This window comes from Dipodomys spectabilis, unplaced genomic scaffold, assembly GCF_019054845.1.
Source record: "Dipodomys spectabilis isolate Male_0828 unplaced genomic scaffold, ASM1905484v1 ptg000036l, whole genome shotgun sequence".
NCBI classification, from domain to species: Eukaryota; Metazoa; Chordata; class Mammalia; order Rodentia; family Heteromyidae; genus Dipodomys; species Dipodomys spectabilis.
In genome coordinates this window covers 721,605-743,780 of record NW_024870713.1, presented here as the reverse complement: position 1 = coordinate 743,780, position 22,176 = coordinate 721,605, and the positions used below count along the sequence as shown (strand labels likewise).

At 35.1% G+C, this 22,176-nt stretch overlaps 1 protein-coding gene across 4 annotated transcripts in view; it reads left to right on the top strand.

Annotated features, from left to right (window-relative positions):
* Dcaf6 (DDB1 and CUL4 associated factor 6) overlaps positions 1-22,176 on the top strand; it is a 120,386-nt gene that overhangs the window by 41,853 nt on the left and 56,357 nt on the right. For 2 of the 4 annotated variants that reach the window (XM_042677374.1, XM_042677375.1), the window contains exons 6-10: positions 2,309-2,444; positions 3,368-3,582; positions 5,645-5,738; positions 10,000-10,119; positions 10,638-10,895. In XM_042677374.1, coding sequence (XP_042533308.1) covers positions 2,309-2,444; positions 3,368-3,582; positions 5,645-5,738; positions 10,000-10,119; positions 10,638-10,895 — 823 coding nt within the window. The remainder of the gene's footprint in view (positions 1-2,308; positions 2,445-3,367; positions 3,583-5,644; positions 5,739-9,999; positions 10,120-10,637; positions 10,896-22,176) is intronic. The other 2 variants (XM_042677377.1, XM_042677376.1) reach the window with 1 other exon arrangement.

Here is a 22,176-nt window from a genome sequence, read left to right as displayed (position 1 = left end):
GCACCACATAAACAACCAAAAAAAACGCCGGAAGTGGCGCTGTGGCTCAAGTGGTAGATCTCTAGCCTTGAGCTGAAGAGCTGAGGGACAGCGCCCAGGCCCAGAGTTCAGGCCCCACGACCGGCCCCCCCCAAAAAAAAAAAAGAGGAAAGAAGGGTGGCCAATAGACACATGAAGAAATGATCAACCTCTCTAGCCATAAAAGAAATGCAAATCAAAACAACATTGAGATACCACCTCACCCCAGTTAGAATGGTTATAATCAAGAACTCTAATAACAACAGATGCTGGAGGGGATGTGGCCAAAAGGGAACCTTACTGCATTGTTGGTGGGAGTGTAGACTTGTTCAACCGTTTTGGAAAGTAGTATGGGGGTTCCTCAAAAGACTCCACATAGAGCTCCCCTATGACCCAGCAATCCCACTTTTGGGCATTTACCTAAATGTTCACAAACAAGACCACACTAAAGCTATCAGCACGACTATGTTTATTGAAGCCTTATTTACCATTGCTAAGATATTGAACCAACCCAGATGCCCCTCAGTAGATGAATGGATCAAGAAAATGTGCTATATATACACAATGGAATTCTGTGCCTCCATCAGAAAGAATTACATTGCCCCATTTGTTAGGAAATGGAAATACTTGGAAAAAATTATATTAAGTGAACCCAGGGCTTTTTGCATGCTAGGCAAGCACTCTACCACTAAGCCATATTCCTAAACTCTGTAGCAGCAGTTTTTATTTGTTCCTTTTTAGAATATACTTTGTATTAGTCAGATCTTAATTTTTTTTATTTATTTATTTTTTCTTTTTGCTTATGTGGTGCTGAGGAATCGAACCCGGGGCCTCATGCATGCAAGGCAAGCGTTCTACCACTGAGCCACCTTCCCAGCCCTAGATCTTAAATTTTTTTTTTGCGTCTCAGTATTTCTATGAATTTTTATTCGGATTAACTTGTATACGAATACACTGTAATGTGGTAGAAATCAACGAATTTTTGAGATTTATAGCAAATTATAAAGAAAAAAACTTTCTTTAACTATAGTGGGTTGCTAAGGTAAAATTTGGTTCTGTATAGACTCAGTTATTTGTGATAAAGGGACCGAGCATAGTGGTGTTTGCTTGTCATCCCAGCTACTTGGGAGTCAGAGTTCTATAGGATTATGGTTAGAGGGCAGCCTAGGTGAAAAGTTAGTGACCCTCCCCCACCCCACCTCAATCAACAGGCTGGGAATGAATGGTAGTATATGCCAGTAACACAAGGTACATGGAAATGAATATTGGTTAAAAGGCTCAATGTTAAGGAGGGCCCGAGGCAAAATTATAGATCTTGTCCAAAAAAAATAAAACAAAAGGAGTTTGGGGGCTTGTCACTTATGAAGCAAGTATAAATCCTTGAATTCAAATTCTAGTACCACCAATAAAAGGAAAAAATAAGAAAAGAGTTTCTGATAGAGAATTAAGAGGTAAATTTATAAAGCCAAAATACCATGTTCTCTCTGATCTGCATAAATTAGATCTAAAACATACTAGGACATGACAAATTATACAGGATTCTACATATATGCAACGAGACCAAAAGAAGATATTTTAGGAGAGAATTAAAAAGGTACAATGCCTAAGTGCCTCTTCATATTTATATAAAATAATACACATAGAGAAATGAACTCCAAGATACGGAAACAAAAAAATTTTGTTGATTCTGTCTTCTTTACCTTATGTGTGGTATATTCATGTGTATATCTTCAGGAGGGTAGGGAGAGGGTTCAGAATCCAAGGAAGAAGGGTGAAAAAGTATAGTAGTGGAGTTCGCTGGACATCGATGAAAGTGAACTATACAACTCATGGGTGGAGATGGGAGGGAGGAACTGGGAGAGTGAGGGAACAGATGACACTGTACAAAAGGAAATGTACTTGACTCATGTAATTGTAATCCCTCTGTACATCACCTCTGTAATAACAATAAAGTATTTTTTTAAAGCAAAAATACTAGCTGGGCAGTGATGGCTTATACTTGTAATCTCAACTACTCAGCCAGGGGAGAAATGTCTGTGAGATTCCATCTGTAATTAACCAACTATAAGCTGATTTGGAGGTATGGCTCAAGTGGTTCATGAGCAGCCATGAGCAAGCAGACCAAGTGAGTTCAAGGCCTTAAGTTCAAACCCAGCAAACAAACAACAAAACCAAAATACAGTTCTCAAAATGGGAAATTATTTTCTCATCACTAAAATAAAAATATTTAAATATGTCATTTTTGCTACTATAAATCCTCTGTAATTGGTAATGTCCTGATATTTTGTAGGATATTTTAATTAACTGTCGACGTGCTGCCACATCTGTGGCTATTTGTCCACCAGTCCCATATTACCTTGCTGTTGGCTGTTCTGACAGCTCAGTTCGAATATATGATCGGCGCATGCTTGGCACAAGAGCTACAGGTAAAGATGATATTAAAGAATACATGAGTTTCCATTCATTTAAAGAATAAATTTTTGTGACATTTGGTAATTGAATATTTCTATAGCTTGGTATAAGAATTCATAAATGTAAAGGATATAGGTTATTCTTAAAAGATATTTCAATGTGTTTTTAATATTGTATTGGGATGGTGCTCTTATCAGTTTTAACACTTAATGTGTTCGTTTCCCAAGACTGCCTTAAAAATATTACCACAAAATGGAGCTCTTAAAAGAGCAGAAATCCTTTCTTACATTTCTAGCTGAGCTGGACATCTGAAATAGGAGATTAACAGAGTTAATTAAAATCAAAATTGTAAATCAGGTGTGGTAGTATAAGCATATCATCCCAGCACAGGAGAAGCAGAAGCTAGAGGATTTTAAGTTTGAGGTCAGCCTGTCTACATAGTGAGCTTACAGCCAGGCTGAGTTTATAATGAGACCTTGTTTCTTAAAACTGTGGGCTAAGGCACCTGTAATTTAGTATTGAGCAGTTGCCTAGCATGGGAAAGGCCCTGCATCTATATCATTCACTAAGGAGAAAAAAATTGGAATTTCATTCCATATTATATGCTATCAACTTTCCTGTTAAAAAACTATCTTAATTTGAAGGCATTAAAAAATGATTTATTGTGACGATTATCATAGGCTAGTTACATAACTTGTATTTAAACAAAATATATATGCTAGATTCCAAACAATCATGAATTTTTTTGTAAATATATTCTTTTTATAATATATTTTGCTATGGTCTCTGATAAGTAAAAAATAACATTTTTGTAAGTAGACTGTGATAGTTTGGATTTATATCACTTCATTGTTCCACATATGATAATTTAGGTTGAGTTTTTAAACTTTAAAACATTATGCTTTCTAAAGATGTAACTTCCTGCTTTCTGATTTAGGGAATTACGCAGGTCGGGGGACTACTGGAATGGTTGCTCGCTTTATCCCTTCTCATCTTAATAACAAGTCCTGCAGAGTGACATCTCTGTGTTACAGTGAAGATGGCCAAGAGATTCTTGTTAGTTATTCTTCAGATTATATCTATCTTTTTGACCCAAAAGATGATACAGCACGAGAACTTAAGACTCCTTCAGCAGAGGAGAGACAAGAAGAGGTAACTTTGCTCAAAACTCTGTTTTTTATCAGATTGAGGAATTATCCAGTGACTTCTGAGCCTGAAGGCAAAATAACTAAATTAACAAAAGCAAAAGGGGCTGATGACTATTGTTCTAATGTGTCAAATAAGACAGTGTTCCTATTTAAATTTTTTTTCTGGTGGTGCTAAGCATCATCCCAAGATCTTACTCATACTAGGCAAGTGCTATACTTCTGAACTAAACCCCCCCGTTGAGAGTAGGGCTTGAAAAAAAAAATACTGAGAACTGATTTTTTTTTCTTTTTTTGTGCTGGTCCTAGGGCTTGAACTCAGGGTCTGGGAGCTGTCTCTGAACTTTTTTTTTTCAAGACTAGCACTCTACCACCTGAGTCACAGCTCCATTTCTGGCTTTTTGGTGGTAAATGAAGAGTCTTTTGGACTTTTTTGCCTGGGTTGGCCTCGAACCTTTATCCTCTGTTCTCAGCCTCCTGAGTAGCTAGTATTGCAAGCATAAGCCAGGCATCTGGTTTTAGGAGCTGATTTAAAGAGAAAACATTTAATAGCAAAATGTTTCTCTAACTCTATAAATGCTCAGAACAAGAAAGATCAATACTTTTAGCCCTTACAAAAAGGCAGTTAAAATAATAGAAAATGAGATGATAAACTTCATGTGTTCAGCAATCCTTCTGCGATGTCTCTCTTTAAGTTTTTAATAAAGCCCACTTATTGATTGGATTGTTGAGTTTTTAAGGATTTATTATTTTTGGGGGGTTACACTTTTAGGCCAGGGTATTATTGGTTATGGACATGGGGTCTCTAGGACTTTTCTGTGGGGGTTGGCTTTGAATGCCAGTCCTTTGGATCTAGCCTTTTGAATAGCTAGGGTTACAGCTATGAGTTCCCTGTCCCTAGATAACTTTATTTTTTGAAACTCACTTTGTAACAGACTGGCCTCCAACCTGTAATTCTTCTGCCTCTGCATCCTGTGTGCTGAGATTATAAATGTATACCACTATGCCAAGCAAATGTATGACATTTAATAGAATTATATATAAATACTAAATTCTATAAAATAGAACAGAATAGAGAATAGATTTTTACTGGCAACACTAGTAAAACTTGAGCAATATCTTAAAGTATAAATGAAAAATTTGGAGTTGGACAATTGTATATATATATATATTACCATGTTATTTTTAAAATTATAACTTGAAGTTCTTAAGACCCTTCAGCATATTGTTAGAACAAGATGGAAGAAATGGATATAGGTATAGAATAGAATAATTATTAAAGCTGGGTGATTGTGGACTGAAGAAATAAAAAGCACAAATTGGAGTGATTAAGGCGTTAACAGAATAAATGATGCATCCTTGAGAAAAGTTAGGAGTTAAAAAGTTGTAGAGGTAAATTTATAGAATTTAGCTGAGGAAATTGGTGTCAGTTCCACAGGATGTTCTTTGTTTTCCCTGAAGTAACAAGAAATTAATATCCCAGGATAACAGGATTACAAAGTTTGAGGAAAGTGATAAAGCTTGTAATACTGGGGAGAACTGGAGAGTAAATTGCCAAATAAAGGTAAATGTAATGACTTTATACATAATGACTATATTGTTATATATGTAGGTACCTTACATAGACACAACAGTTCAAAACTAAGGTTTAAGGAGGTTAAATTCTCTTGTTAGTGATAGAAGTCATATGTACATGATTTCTAAATTTCACTCAGATGCTTTAGGTTAACAATAAGTACACCATCTATACTAATTGTGGATTGTGAGCATCAGTAGTTATTTATGAAGAGTGCTCCAAAAGACTGATGAAGTATTGTATCAATGTCTCATATACTCAGCTACCATCTCGTTTATGTACTTAATAAAGGTAGTAGGGAAATGGGAATTATCTGTTAGACTTAAAGTTATACTTTCAGAGTTGAGAGCTAGAGATACAGCTAAGTGTTAGTGCTTGCCTAGTGTGTACAAGATCTAGGTTCAATCTTCGTCAGTGAGGGAGGGGGAAAAGGTTGGAAAGTGAATACATTTTTGTTTAGACTTACATAGAATCTACCTATCCTTATCTTTAGTTACGACAGCCTCCAGTTAAGCGTTTGAGACTTCGTGGTGATTGGTCAGATACTGGCCCGAGAGCCAGGCCTGAAAGTGAACGAGAAAGAGATGGCAAGTATACATTGGTCAGATCTTTGCAGTGTATGGTATTTTAAATTAGATGGTATTTTAGCTCATTTCCAATTTCTTACTCTTATAAATATCCGTATTATCTTATACCTGTACAAATATATCTTCAAATAAATTCCTAAATGTAGAATAGCTGAGTCATTGGACAAGTTGATTTTAATTTGAATAATTATCAGATTACTTTCCAAAGTGTGAAATAATTTATATTCACACTGAAAATATAAGAACGTCCATTGCCCAGTGGAATATTGAGTGCTTAATTTTAGCTTCTACTAGATATTAGAAAAATAGGCTAGTTCAAATTTCTAGCTTGAGTGTTTTATAATAAAAAAATGTCAGATGCCTTAAGTGATAAGCATAAGAAACTACTTTGGAAGCTTTAAAATAACATACTTTAAAACAGGATTAATCTAAGTGTATTTTATTAATTGAGTCTTAGTCAAAATCTTACTCTAATGTCTAAAACTTTTGATGACCAAAAGCATATATTGCTCACATTCTATTTTTATATGTAAACGCAGTTATCCTTGACGTTATATATGTATACGTAAAGGAATAAATGTAAATTTCTGATTCCACAGAAAGTATAAAAGCAAATTTCATTTTTAAATTGTATGTATTTTTTAAATGTTAGAGCATCTTCATTTACTTTTATAAAACACTTTCCTACATCTCATTTAAATCTGCATATAATATAGCAAAGCATGTAAGGAACACAGGCATATATTATTACCATTTTAAGTAAAGACCAGGCAAAGATATCACAGTAGTGAAGTCAGGATTGATTTTTTGCTTTCTTTTTTTTTTATTATAAAGGTGATGTACATAGTTGTTAAACATCAGGTAATGAGTACATTTCTTTTTTTTTTTTTTTTGGTCGGTTGTGGGGCTTGAACTCTGGGCCTGGGCACTGTCCCTGAGCTCTTCAGCTCAAGCCAAGCGCTCTACCACTTGAGCCACAGCGCCACTTCCTGATTTTTTGCTTTCTTTGTACTCTTTTCTACTATATATAAAAATACCATCAAAGAGAATTTAGATGAAGAAAGTAAATTCATATTTCAAGTGACTAAATGTACCAAATACAGTATTCTGAGCATTTATTTTTTGGCAGACATCCTTTGATGTAACATTTCATTTAGCAGTGAAGCTGTTTTAGTACAGACAGGTTAGATAACTTGTCTGAAGTCACAATTAGGAAGTGATGGAGCTCAGAGTGACTTCAAATTCCAAACTTTTTGTGACATTTGTTTACCTGTATCCATTTTCTATCTCTTCCTTAGTAATATAATACATGATACTTAACCATAGTAATGCCATGTAAGTAAAGGACTGTATTCCATAGAATTTCATATGACTAAATTTTTGCCAAAGATATTTGAGTAAATAAAAATACTACACTGAAACTTCCAGAAGCCATACTTGAGTTAAACTTTTCTTAATCCTCCCTCTGAAATGTGTATGCTGCAACAGTATTAACAACACTAGGATACTGAGGACCATATTAGCAAGGAATTGTTACAATTTTAATTGGACATGTACTTTCAATTTTAAAATGTCCTTGTTTGCTTAAAAAGAGGAAAGGGAGTAATAGAAGAGACAAAATACTTCTGGCTAGTTTCAAATACTGTAACTTGCCAAATCAGTTTTCAGGATAATTCATGCAAAACCCAGGGTTACTTTTTTTTACATTTTTTATTGTAAAAATGCTGCACAGAGGGGTTACAGTTACATGAGCAAGGTAATGAGTACATTTCCTATTGAGCATTGTTGCCTCCTCCTTTGTTTTCCCCCTACCATCCCTTCCTTCCCACCTCTATAACTACCTGCTGTCTACCCCATCCCTCGAAGTTGTAAAGTTCTTTTTCTTTTTTTTTTTTTAAATGATGTTTATTTTTATTTTTTGTCGGTTTTTCAACATAGTGTTTTGTACACGTCATTGTTACAGTGGGTCAACCTGTATCCTTATTTAAGCATTTTGTTTTTTCCCTTCCCATCCCCGAATTAGAGAAGTGTATATACAAGATGCAGGGCACTGACATCAAATATAATGAAAACAGGGGTTGTACATACCGTGGGGAAGGAACATTTTACCATGAAACAAAAAAATCACATGATATATTATAAATATGTTAGAAACAATAGCAAGAAAGAAAAAAGATATTTGTGTCCCTATCTTGGGGTTCATTCCGCTTAAGGTCATTTTATATGGTCATATGTACATAGCTTTTGGCCTTTTCAGCTTACCCTACACATGTACTAGTTATTGCAAATAAGGGAAACCATGGCACCTATGTTTCTTTGGGCCTGACTTACTTCACTTAAAATAATTTTTTCCAAGTCTTTCCATTTCCTAACAAATGGGACAATGTCATTCTTTCTGATGGAGACATAGAATTCCAGAGTGTGTGTGTGTGTGTGTGTGTGTGTGTGTGTGTGTGTGTGTGTGTGTGTGTGTGTGTGTGTGTGTGTGTGTGTGTGTGTGTGTGTGTGTGTGTGTGTGTGTGTGTGTGTGTGTGTATACACCACATTTTCTTGATCCATTTACCTACTGAGGGGCATCAGGGTTGGTTCAATATCTTACCTATGATAAATAATGCTGTGATAAACATAGTTGTTCTGGTAGCCTTAGTGTGGCCTTGTTTGTGATCGTTTGGGTAAATGCCCAAAAGTGGGATTGCTGGGTCATAGGGGAGCTCTATGTGGAGTCTTTTGAGGAACCTCCATACTGCTTTCCAGAGTGTTTGAACAAGTTCACACTCCACCAACAATGCAGTAGGGTCCAACCCAGGGTTATTTTGTGTCTGTTTGGCAGTAATGCTCTTGAAAGAGTTCAGGTCTTTCTTTCAATGTGTTCAACTTAGAATTAATGAGTCCTTGCATTCATATGCCCTTCCTATCTAGGCAATCATATTGTGAAAGTACTAAATATGCACAGATAGAGTTGTGAGCCTTACTCTTGATGATCTTACTACTCTTGTGAAAAGTCAGTATAAAAAATTATAAAATGTAATGAAATCTCCTAATAAGTTTTTATATATTAATATAATTTATCTGGCATATTGATTTTTTTATTTTTTTTTTTGTCAGTCGTGGGGCTTGAACTCTGGGCCTACGCACTATCCCTGAGCTCTTCAGCCTCAAGGTTGATGCTCTACCACTTGAGCCATACCTCCACTTCTGGTTTTCTATTGGTTTATTGGAGACAAGAGTCTCACAGACTTTCTTACTCAGGCTGGCTTTGAACCGAGATCCTCAGATCTTAGCCTCCTGCGTAGCTAGGATTACAGTCCTGAGCCACCTGCGCCCACCTTGACATATTGATTTTTTTAATTGAGTTCTTTTCTTTCTAGTACTGGCTTCATGCATGCTATGCCATGCTCTCAACCTTTTTGTTTAGTTCTTTTTTTCATTTTGGAAGTCCTGGGATTTGAGCTTGTGGCCAAATACTTGCTGATCAGGTTCCCTACTTCTTCTTTTTTTTTTCTTTTTTCTTTTGTTGGTTGTGGGGCCTGAACTCTGGGCCTGGGCACTGTCCCTCAGCTCTTCAGCTCAAGGCTAGTACTCTACCACTTAAGTCACAGCGCCACTTCCAGCTTTTTTTTTTTTTTTTCCTGCTTATGTGGTACTGAGGAATCAAACCCAGGGCCTCATGCATGCGAAGCAAGCACTCTACCACTGAGCCACCTTTCCAGGCCCAGGTGCCCTACTTCTGAGCCACACTTCCACCCCCCTTTTCACATTATTTTTTAGTTAGGGCCTTCCTTCCTGGGTGAACTCCTCTATTGAGATCCACCTATTTTAGGCTTCCTGTAGCTAGAATGATAGATACAGGCCACCATGCCATGCTTCTGTTGAAGTCATGTGGACTTTATTAGTCAAAAGGCTGATTTCATAATCCCAAAAAGCTGACAGGCATGTACAACCACACTAGTTATAGTTTGAGGACTCACTAACTTTCCTGCCTGAGCTGGCCTTGAACTGCAGTTAAATCTCAGCTTCCCAATAGGATTACAGGCATCCATCAGTACCCAACTAATTATTTTAGGTTTTTGAGATAGAGTGTTATACTAACTTTGGACTAACCTCAAATATAAAATCATCCTTTCTCTGCCTCTCAAGTAGTTGGGATTATAGGCATGCACCACCACTTCTGGTTTTAAAGCTCTTTCAAGTCTAGGTTTTTGCATTAATGGGAGCCCCTGACTTACTACTAAGCTCATTCATAAGATTTATGTTGTAACAGGAGAGCAAAGTCCCAATGTGTCACTGATGCAGAGAATGTCTGACATGCTGTCAAGATGGTTTGAAGAAGCAAGTGAGGTTGCACAAAGCAATAGAGGACGAGGAAGATCTAGACCTAGAGGTAATTTTTCTTAAATTTAAGTCATTGGAAAGCTGGGAAAAACTGTCATGGAAGCCAGCTTATATTCATATTTACATCATCAAAATCATTGATATTTTTATATATCTATAGTAATCACCAGATTTTAGTATATTTTGTCCCTTCTAGTTCTACAGGCCTTTCTCTTTGACCTATCTCAAAAATAAAATAAAAGAACATGAGTTTTAAGCCCTTTTAAAATATACCTTGAAAATGGAAATATATAAATTTTATAAATAAGCAAGTTTTCTGTACTTGGAAAGGTTTAACAAGAATGTGCTATAGATTGATTTTTTTTACCCTCCCCCACCTTGATTTGACTGCTTATTTGGTTAATTGTACCTAGCCACTAGTGGCTGTTATTGATATCCTGAAATAATAATTTGTTTTGTGTATATGTATGCATGGATGTGTTTTTTCAAAACATATCTCTTAAGTGTTGTTTTTTAACATTTTAAAATTTAAAAATTTGGATTTGCATAAACATATGTTTTTTAAAGGTGGAACAAATCAGATTGATGTTTCAGCTCTTCCTACTGTACCTTCAAGTCCTGATTTGGAAGTGGGTGAAACTGCAATGGATGTAGATACTCCAGCTGAACAACTTCTTCAACCGTCTACATCCTCTGCAATGTCAGTTCAGCCTTATTCAGTACCATCTTCCATGGAAAGCCCTCATTCTACTTTGTTGTCTTCTCCAGACAGTGAACAAAGGCAGTCTGTTGAAGCATCTGGACAGCATACACATCATCAGTCTGGTGAGGATTTTACTCAAGTAGGCTGTTCATCTGATGAAATTCTGGTAATGAAAACTTTTTAGGCTGTTTTGAATCACGTCAACTTCTTGGTGGAATTAATTATCAAAATGATTTGTAACATGTGAACATACACCTTAAAATTCAGTGAGTTTTATATAAGTAACAAGAATTGCATGAATTTTTTTAAAATAGCAGGAATCTAATTTACATCAAAGTTTTATAAAGATACGGTACCAGATGTTTTTACATAGTTTAATACACTTGATTACAGACCATCATATTTTTCTAGCCGTGTTTGGCTTTGAGTCTATATTAGAGTGGTAGTGAAAATAATAGTTCCTTATTGTTAGTCCCACTATATTATTTTACCTCAAGATAATTAATCTTTTTATATATTCTGGATAGTGAATTTGATGTGGCCTCTTATCAACAACAAAATATATTTTACCAAAATAGTTACTTCTCCACTATATACTTGAAAAAGAATATTTCTACCAAATTTTCATCTTCCTAGTACTAAATGTTAGTATCCAAAAATAACTCAAATTCTTTGAAAAATAAAAAATAACTCAAATTCTTTGAAAATACTATTTTTCTCTCATGTTCAACCTTTTTCCCTCCCAACTATGCAATATACTAATCTTTATGTCTATAGTGTACTTGGCATTTTAACCTACATTTATATATGTCTGTTTATGTTTATGTATAATTTATCCACATAAATACAACTTTTAAAATTATTTATTTTTTCCAGTCCTGGGACTTGAACCTTCAGGGCCTAGGCACTGTCTCTGAGCTTCTTTTACTCAAAGCTATAACTCCCACTTGAGCCATAGTGCCACTTCCGGATTTTTCTGTTTATGTGGTACTGAGGAATTGTAGCCAGGGCTTCATGCATGCTAGACAAGCACTCTATCACTAAGGCACATTCCCAACCCCCACATAAATATAATTAACAATAAAATGCTGATTTTTAAAGATTCTCCTAAGGAAGCATTTTAGATAGAACTAAAATTTATTACCAAGAAATATAGCTAAATTTACAGCTGTCAGACCTCTAAAGTAAATGCCTATTAAAAAAAAATCCTAACAGCTTAGCTGCTAAAACTGTCTCTTTATTCTGCTTTCTCTGGAAACTTAGGCCAAATTGCCAAATATGGAGTGTTTTAAATTAAGCATTATTTTAGCACTATATCTCATTTTTGGCAATTGATCTTAGTTTCTATATGAATAAAAGCCAGAGTGAATTTTGTAACTGTTAACATTATACATTTTCCATGATAATAAGCTAAAGCTGAGCTGCAAAAACAAGTTTCCTGTATTCATATTGACAAAGCACAGATGTATACAATTTAAGGGGGAAAATTATTCTGAAAGGTTTGAGAAGTAGAAGCATAAGGAATTAAAAAGGTTATTTTGCAGAGCAAATAAAATTGTTAGAGACAGAAAATTTTGAAGGGATAATATCTGAAGAAATATTCTTAAAGATTTTAACCAGTTTCAACCTCTGTTACCTGGGCTTGGCCTTTCCCCTTGGTCAGCTTGTACTTTATCCCTTGAGACACACCTTCAGCCTGGCTTATATGTATGTGTTTCTATATGTGTTCCTAGAACTTGAACTCAGGACATGGGTGCTGACCCTGAGCTTTTGTGCTCAAGGTTAGAGCTCTACTACTTGAATTACAGCTCTACTTCCAGCTTTTTTTGGTAGTTTATTAGGGATGAGAGTCGTGGGGACTTTTTCCAGTCTGGCTTTGACATCCTCAGATCTCAGCCTCTTGAGTACCTATAAGCCAATGGTACCCAGCTCAGCCTAGTATTTTCAGAGCTGGATTTTCCTGCCTTTATTGGCAACATTGTTGTTTGTTTTTTTTTTTAATTTCTATTTTTTAGGTGAAAGGAAAGTATCCTCTGTAAAGAGAGGTGCTGCCTCAAAGAGGAGTTCCCTGGCAGCCTTCTGAATAGCTAGGATTTTAAGTGTGAGCCTTTTACAACTCCGCTGTTTTTTGTTGTGTTTTTGTTTTTGAGACAGTGCTTCATAGCGCAGGCTGGATTCAAATTCATGATCCTCCTGCTGCTTCAGTCTCTAGAGAGCAGGTATTACAGACGTTCACTATCACACCCAGCTTAGTTGTGTTTGTTTTCTTAAATACAGTTGAGTTGATTCTTTTGGAATTTCATTTTCTTTTTCTTTTTTTTTTTGTTGGTTGTGGGGCTTAAACTCTGGGCCTGGGTGCTGTCCCTCATCTCTTCAGCTCAAGGTGAGCGATCTACCGTTTGAACCACAGTGCTACTTCTGGTTTTCTGGTAGTTAATTGCAGATAAGCATCTCATGGACTTTCCCACCAGGTTGGCTTTGAACTGCAATCCTCAGATGTCAGCCTCTTGAGTAGCCACGATTACAGGTGTGAGCCACCAGCACTCGGCTCCTTTTACTTTTACCATGGATATTTCATATATTTTCATGCCACATTTCAAATTGCTGTATCTCCAGTCTTTAGTGTATTAGATATTACAGTATTTTTTATGATGAACATATTATCATTTCAAAAAAGTAAACATGTTTTTAACTGGAAGATTACTGAGAGAATTTTGCTTGACGAAATTGAATAATCAGTTTTTGTGTTTCAAAGATAGTATCACTGTTAATGAAGAAGATTTGAGGACATATATTTAAAGGTTATGTTCTGTAATTGTTCTGACAGTAGCCCTTTCAGGAGTCCAATATTTCAACAGTAAGGACTTGTGTGTTTTGTTCTATTTTGTTTTGTCTTTTTCCCAATCCTTTTGCACTTAATATAGCCTAAGTCCCAATGGTTTGATTAATATTAAGAATTGTCTTTTGGATGAGTGTAGTAGGTAACAGTGTCAACCATGATTTCTGTTAATATATTTCTGCTTATGTGTTCTATAAACATAGAGAAAATGAAAACATTTGTTTCTGTCTTTATCTGTCTTGCTATGAATACCTCTTTATGTAAATGTTCATGACTTTTCTTCATATCCTTTTCATTTTCTTTGTCATTTTAATTAGTGAAGGAAAGGGGCAATGAGGATGTGAAAGCCACCTGGCAAAACTCTACCTGTGGTTGAACTTGCCTGCTTCCCTCTGTCTTCAACTGAATCACCAAGTAATAGTGAAGAAAATAATGACCCCAGATTTCAGTGGGTTGCTCAGCAGTATTAAAGTAGCCTGCCTTTCAATTCATTTTGCTGCCCCAGCAACATGTCATTTTACCCCTTATGTTTTTCAAACTTTTTTTTGGTGTGTGATACTGGGGTTTCAAGGCCTTCTACTTGCTAGAGGGCAGTCTTCTACTTGAACCCCCCAGCCCTTTTTATTTTCATAATTTCCAGCAAGTTGGCAGACTAGGATCCTTGAATTCACATTTCTTTCTCATTACTGTGAAGACAGATGCATACCACCACAACTAGCTTATTTTTGAGATGAAATCTTGCAAACTTTCTTTTTATTTATGTTTTTTATTGTAAAAATAGTGTACAGAGGAGTTACAGTTACACAAAGTAATGAGTACATTTCGTTTTGAGCATTGTTACCTCCTCCTTTGTTTTTCCCCTACCATCCCTACCTTCCCCACTTCCCCAGTTCCTCCCTCCCCCTGCAAAGTTCGTTTTCAACATAGTGTCTTGTACAACTCATTGTTAAAGTGGGTAAACCTATATCCTTATTTCAGCATTTTGTTATTTCCCTTCCCCTCTCCAAATTAGAAAAATGTATATACAAGATGCAGGGCACCAGAAGTCTTACAAACGTTCTGCCTAGGCGGGCCTCAAACGGTGATCTTTCCAAGCTCAACTTCCTAAGTAGGATTACAAGTATGACCACTGGGCCTAGCCATGTCTCTCAAATTTTTAACCATTCATCTTTCTTTTTCCCTTTTGGTACCAGTCCTGGGGCTTGAACTTAAGGCCTGGTCATTGTCCTTGAGCTTTTTTTGCTCAAGGCTAACACTCTACCACTTGATCCACAGCTCTCCTTCCAGCTTTTTAGTGGTTAATTAGATACAATAATCTCATGAACTTTCCTGCCTGTGCTGGCTTTGAACCATAATCCTCAGATCTCGGCCTACTGAGTAACTAGGATTACAGGCATGAGCCACTGGTAGCCAGCTTACTTTCAGCTTTATCTCATTTTAGCTGCAGAGTTTCATTTACAGTGAAAAGAAAAACATTCACTTTCTTGCTATCCAGTCTACTATTTTTCCATCATCTTTACTCACATTATGATAGAATCAGAAACACATCTTGGAGGAAATGTGTCTGTCAGATGCTAGCTAGTACAGTTTCTATTTCCTTGAAGCTCCTCAAGGACTGTGCTCCTACTCCTTTATCATTATTAATACCCGTTTTGTTTCCTTTCAGCCTCATACATGCTTTTTTTTCCTCTTTTTTCTTGCTCAGTAATTTTTTTGTCTGTCCTGGGTCTTGAACTCTGGGCCTGGGTGCTGTTCCTGAGCCTCTTTGTACTCAAGGCTAGTGCTCTACCACTTGAGCCATAGTGCCACTCCCTTCTCTTTTTTGTTTAAAAAAAAAAATCTGCTGTTAAGCTTCTCAAATTCTCCATAGCTTCTCTACTGTTTTTTTCTCTACTCCTTTTATAAAGTCTTCAAAAATGTTGTTTACCTGTACTGCCTCTTATCCTATTTATTCATCTACCATCTAGAATCTGTTTTTGAATCTCTAGTCCCTTTTTGTAAAAGCCACCAATGACCTACATCTTGTGAAATTTAGAGGATATTTGTATTAGATCTCAGTGGATTTTTTTTTTTTTACCCAGTTGCATTTAATATAGTCTTCTGCCTTCTTGAAACATTTTATGATACCATATTTGCCTGTTTACTGTTAATATCAGTTGTAGCTGGTTTTTAATAGCCATTAGTGTTTCTTATTCTATCTGTGTTTGAGTTTAATAGTTGAACCCCTGAGTCCTGGCCCTCTTGACTTCTCTATCCTTAGGTATTTATATCATTAGCCCAGAGATATTAAAATCTTCTATTAATGTAAGTCTTTTAGAGGTATATGAACACATTATCAACACTCTGATTTTATACTATGAACTCAAACTCAAGTGATTCTATTTTGATACTTTTTAGTTAGTTTTGAACATGTTAATTTTATTGTGTTCAAGCTAAAACTTATTTTAGCTTCATACCTTTCCTGTCCCCTAATTGATTCTATCTTAGACCTTTAATTGGCTTAATAAATTATAGTACCACCTCACTACTTGCTCATTTCAATAACCCATGAGTTACTTTTATTCTTTTCTTTTCTTTATGTGCCACACACAATTTATTAGGAAGTCCTGTTGGTTCTATTTCTAATACGTATTTTACTTCTTTTCATCACACTATCATTTGTCTAATTGTTCTCCCATCATCTTCTCTTGTTCCTTTATTAATTGTCCTTCATGAAGCTGTTAGAATGTTTAAGATGTTAAATCATATATCTTTTTAAAAACTTTCAGAGAAAGCTGATTATATTTAGACCTTGTAAAATCTGTCTAAAAAGAAGGTACATTGAATTTTTTACTATAGGCCTGTTAGCCTGGCCTGTGCCAGCTACTCTAGCTTTATTTCTCTTTCTCTCTCTTTTTTTTTTAATCTCCTGATGATCATTTCTTTCTAGAAATGCTGATTTCCTTTCCATTCCTTTATTGTGCCAGTCTTTCTTTAACCTCTTTCTTTGTTTTTGATTATGAGCCTACTGTTTCTGTACCCAGAAATTTTTCTTAACACGTGACTAGTTCTTTTTCTATAAGTCACAGCTCAAATACAACTAAGAAGAGGTCTTTTATAGCCCAAATGGAGTCCTCTTTCTCTTCTATTCTTCATATTTTTTTTTGTCAATTGTGGGGCTTGAACTCTGGGCCTGGGCACTTTCCCTGAGCTCTTGTGCTCAAGGCTAGTGCTCTACCACTTGAGCCACAGTGCCACTTCCAGTTTTCTGGTGGTTAATTGGAAATAAGAGTAATCCTCAGATCTCAGCCTCCTGAGTAGCTAGGATTAAAGGTAGGATCCACCAGAGACCAGCTAAAAATTTTTATATTTTATAAACCTATTGATTTCTGGAAAAGAACTTATAAAAATGTATTTTTCTTATTTTTACTAATTTGTCTTATTTCTCTTACTACACTATACCGTCATGGTAAGGTTGTTGTCTGTCTTCACTCTAATCCCTCTTTAAAGATTCTATAAAGGTTTTATGAGAAATGTAGTAATCTTTGCACTGAGAGAGGCTGAGTAGTATATCTTCAGTTATACTTCAGTCTTTAGAATTTCATTAACTCTGCCTATTTCCTGTTTGCCTATTTGATGATATCTAGGAGAGTTGCTTTGCTTACTTAATCCATTTCTTTTATCTTATGGGACAGAGTATTTTTTCTTAGCTTGTTGCAAAAATATTTTAATTTCTGGATATAGTTTTAAGATTATGTGATTTTTCTATTTAAATGAGTGTGTAAGAATAGGTACTAACTATGGGTAGGGTAAAAAGGAACTGATGGCAGAAGTAAAGTGATTATACAATAAAGTATGACCTGAAGAATAGTATATGTAGAGAGGACTACAAAACTGGCTGAAGGTTTTAGAACTGAATTAGGACAGTAAATAGATGGGTGAAATTTGAAATCAATCGGTAAGTTTTTTTCTTTTGTTTTGCTTATTCACTTTTTGTATTCTTGAATTTTATTTCAATTCATCTCTCAGACCATTTGAAATTATATTTGACATATACATACCCTGAATTTAATGAGAAGATTTTATTTTTATACATGCGCATTGATTGAACATTTAACAAAATGTGGCTTTTAAAACTGTTATAAAATTGTGTTTTTCACATAAAAAAAGTGACTGGGTTGAAATTATATAGGTTAAATGATACATTAATTTTATTTATAAAAAGCATTTCAAAATATACAGTATTACCTTTTTTTCTCAGTAATACTTATCAGACATCTCTGAGTTGTTTCCTAAAGTAAGCTTGGGAAAGTTTTCAGTGTATTATTTCTGAATATTTCCCATGTTTAAAAGCTTCTTTTTGTTGAGTGCCAGTCGCTCATGAGGATCAAGTGTAAAGCTACTTGAGAGATAGTTTCTCTCTTTTCTGCCAGGAAAAAATCAGAGAGACTCTATCTCCAGTTAACTAGAAAAATCCTGATGAGATGTATGGAAGGATTGTTATTGTAATTAAGCAAACTACACATACTACAACAGTTTAGTGTTTTAATAATTATAATTTTAAAGATATATACAATGTATGTGTGTGGATTCTTGATTGTTTACAAATGATTCTCCTCAGATTCACAAATTTATTTAGGAATATACAGAATCATTATAACTAAATTGAGTCATGTGAAAAAATTACTAGGGAATTATAGGGAATTAAGGACTCTTCAGTACAGTATATCAAAAGCAGATTTTTCTAAGCCAGGATGTCTAGATTATAGTTTGTTTAAACAGGATCTAACCAGACTATGTATAACACCTGTATAGGTTAGAAACAAATGTGGAGATATTAGTCTGTTAGCCACACTGGGGAATCTGAAGAAGAGGGAAACAAACTTGTAATTCATTGAAGGTAGACCAGTCCCATGAGGAAAAATACATGACCAGCATAGGAAAAAAAGGATGACCAGGATAGGAAACAATTTGGAAGTAGAAGAAAGGTTGACAAAGTCCCACTACATTAGCTTAAAAAGAATCTATTGTACAGGAAGAAGCCAGTAATGTAAAGGCATGACTCAAGGTTAGAACCAGTCACCTTTTATTGGGTCAACTGCATCTCTTTATCTTTTTCTCCTATCTCAGTGGAATTAAACTTTAGGGTGAATAGCCTGAAACTCTCACAAAAAAACCTAAAAATGGTATTAGTACAGTTCCTGATACCTTGTTGGCCTATTTTCAAAATTCAAACCAAAGTAATTTATTACATTAGTTTTTTAATTTGGTTTTATGTTAACAAAATTAATTCACTAAACACTTTTATGCATTTATAAATACTGTGTTTATATATACATTTTAAGGGATATAATGTGTGTATGTATATCTTTAATATTTAAACTGCTAAACATTTTGTTTATTTCACTATATCTGGTTTCCTTTTTTTTTTAATTGTGAAAATACCGTACAGAGGGGTTACATATCTGGTTTTCAATACTTGCCTGAAGGTTAACTATGGGATGACCTCTTTTTATTGTAATTTAACCTGTTGAGGGAAAGCCATCATACAACTAGCCTTAAAAGTAGACTTCTTCAAATAGTCCTGTAAATATTAAATAACTGGTTTATCAGATTTCATAACTAAATCTTTATAGAATATTAGTGTATGTACTGTGTATTAAATAACACCAAATGGTTCTAGGATAGAAAATTCTACCCTCATACACCATTTTAGCAGCTCAAGAGAGAAACTAATGAAATTGGGTGAACTTTGGGGGGATTTTCTCTTAAGTAGTATTTGATTAATATGATAAATTTTATGACAAACCATATAGCTATATAACCGATGCTTCATTTTATGATGCTAATAGCATTACTGTTATGCTGACTTTAAATTTGACATCTGTACAGATCTACAAAGAAAGGACACATGAGTCAATGTTTGGTTGTCATTACATTCTGTCATACTTGTCAATGGCAAATCTTTTAGGAAGAACTACGAATGAAAGACTACCATGATAATGGAATTGTTAATAATATCTTAACTACCTGTCAGCTAGTTAAATTATAACTTATATGTTATGTATATGTAATGTATGTTATATTATAAGTTATAGCTTAACTACCAGTTGGCTGTTGAATAAAGATAAGTACCTCTGGTACAGTTGACTCCTGAGATAAGAAACCAGGTTTTGCTTACTTGCCAAGTTTCTGTACTTTGTTGCTTGAAACCTACATATTCCCACTGTCAACTGTCTGTAACTATCAGCCTCTTTGCTTATATTCTCTGACTTCCCTTAGGTTATACCTGAAGTTTTCTCTGTACCTGTACTGAATATGAACTATTTTCTTTTTCGTGTGTGTGTGTGTGTGTGTGTGTGTGTGTGTGTGTGTGTGTGTGTGTGTGTGTGTGTGTGTGTGTGTGTGTGTGTGTGTGTGTGTGTGTGTGTGTGTGTGTGTGTGTGTGTGTGTGCCTGCTTTCCCTATGCTTTTTTGCTCAAGGCTAATGCTTTACCACTTGAGAGACACAGTTCACGTCCAGCTTTTTGCTGGTTAATTGGAGCTGAGTCTAACCAACTTTACTGCCCAGGCTGGCTTTGGACCACTGTCCTCAGATTTAAGCCTCTTTAAATAGCTCAGATTATAGATGTGAGCCATCATCACTAGCCCCAACTGTTTCCTTTCATGCACTGGAACCCAAGGAAATCTTTTCCTGTCTACTTTTCATCCATTACCTTTTTCCCTCTCCTCCATTAAACAATTTTTTCCATCAGAACATACTCTTCCCCAATAAAGCACACAACCCTTCCTTGATTCTTTCTTCCCCAAATTAAGACACAACTTGACTATTTCTCCACCATCTTACACTGAAACAGCGTTTTTTTCTGCTGTCATCAATGACTTTCATGCAATGAAAGTCAAACAGTTAGATCTCAGTTGAATCTTTCTCAGTAGTATGTCACCAACATCTGATCAAGCTTCCCAATTTGTCCTCCTAGACACACTTTTGTTAGTTATCCTCTATCACTCAGTTCTTTAATCTCCTTTGTGGATTTTTCCTTCATATTCTTTGTGTCTTTAAACATTGAAATTTTCCAGAGTTCTCTTCTTTGATGTATTCTCTGTCATCACTTACTGTCTAGAGTGCTTAAACAACATCACCAATGATACCCAACTTTTATCTCTTGTGAACCCTAGGGTATTATGTTGAGGGTCTACTTATTTGTTCCAATTGCATGTCTATCAGTTCTTTATTTCGTTCTAACATGACATCCATTCATTGTTCTTCATTTCAGTAAAGGGGAACTTTATTTCTAGTTACCTAGGCCAAAACTTTAATTTTGCATCTAACCTATCATCAAATTTTGTTACCTTTATTTTTGAAATATATCTCATATCTTGAAACATATTCTCCAGTGCATTTACACTTGTTTTTCCTTCTACCTGGAATACTCTTCCTCTCTGTAGCCACCTGGTCTACTCCCTCACGTCTTTAAGGTCTTTTTTTTTTTAATGGAACTTTATAAAACTCCCAACCTGTGTCCTGCCAATTTAATTTATAGCTGTTATTCCCACTCATCATACCATGAGTGTGTGTTCACAGATGATTATTTTTCCCCTCAGAATACAAACTCCACACAGGAATAGGTATTATTTTGTTGAATAGGTATTATATGTTGAATATTTTAGTCATCTCTAAACCATCATAGTAGGCATTCCACAAATATCTTTTCATGGAGTTTCATGTATTTTTTCTTTTCTTCTGTATCACTTTTTCTGACAAATATTAGTTTTGCTTTGAATTTTTTGAAAGACAGTTCTAATACAAAAAGAACCATTCAGCTAAGTATATGATATATGATTTTTGCTTTTAAAAGAAATCTAATAAATTGATTTTATTAATTAATTGTTGAATTGTATTCAAATGCTTAACTTTTATTCATTTTAATTATCATTTGGTTGAAATTAGTAAAGTTAGTAAGTTTTGGGGCCTAGGTAAGGTAATTTCATTTATGCTATTATCTCTTTCCCAATAACATTTTGCTATAAAAGAAAAATAATTATTGAGGAATGAATGTTCAGTTAAAAATCTTATGGGCTGAGGGTATAGCCCAGTGTAGAGATGTGTTTGCCATACACAAGGACCTAGAGTTAATATCAGCACCAAATAAAATAGTCTTTTCTTTATAGAAGACTTTCTTTTCAGTTTTGGGGTACTTGAATATTCTGAGAAAAATATTCTATGTGTAATTCATCTTGGTAAGGAGAAATATTTGAATGTTTATATGTATAGTGTGTCTCATAGTTGAATGACCTTTTTAGTACTCCTTTGTGAGACATGTTTTATTTACATTTTTCCTTTTATAATATATAATTAATTTCTTACTGTTCTATATTTTATTACTTTCTTTTCACTTTTCTTTTCCTGTCTGTATCAGAATTCTTAAGGGGGCCTGAGATAGCTTTGCTTCGTAAACGCCTGCAACAACTGAGGCTTAAGAAGGCTGAGCAGCAGAGGCAGCAGGAGCTGACTGCACACACCCAGCAGCAGCCTTCTACTTCTGATCAGTCTTCACTTGAGGGCTCTTCACAAGACCCTCATG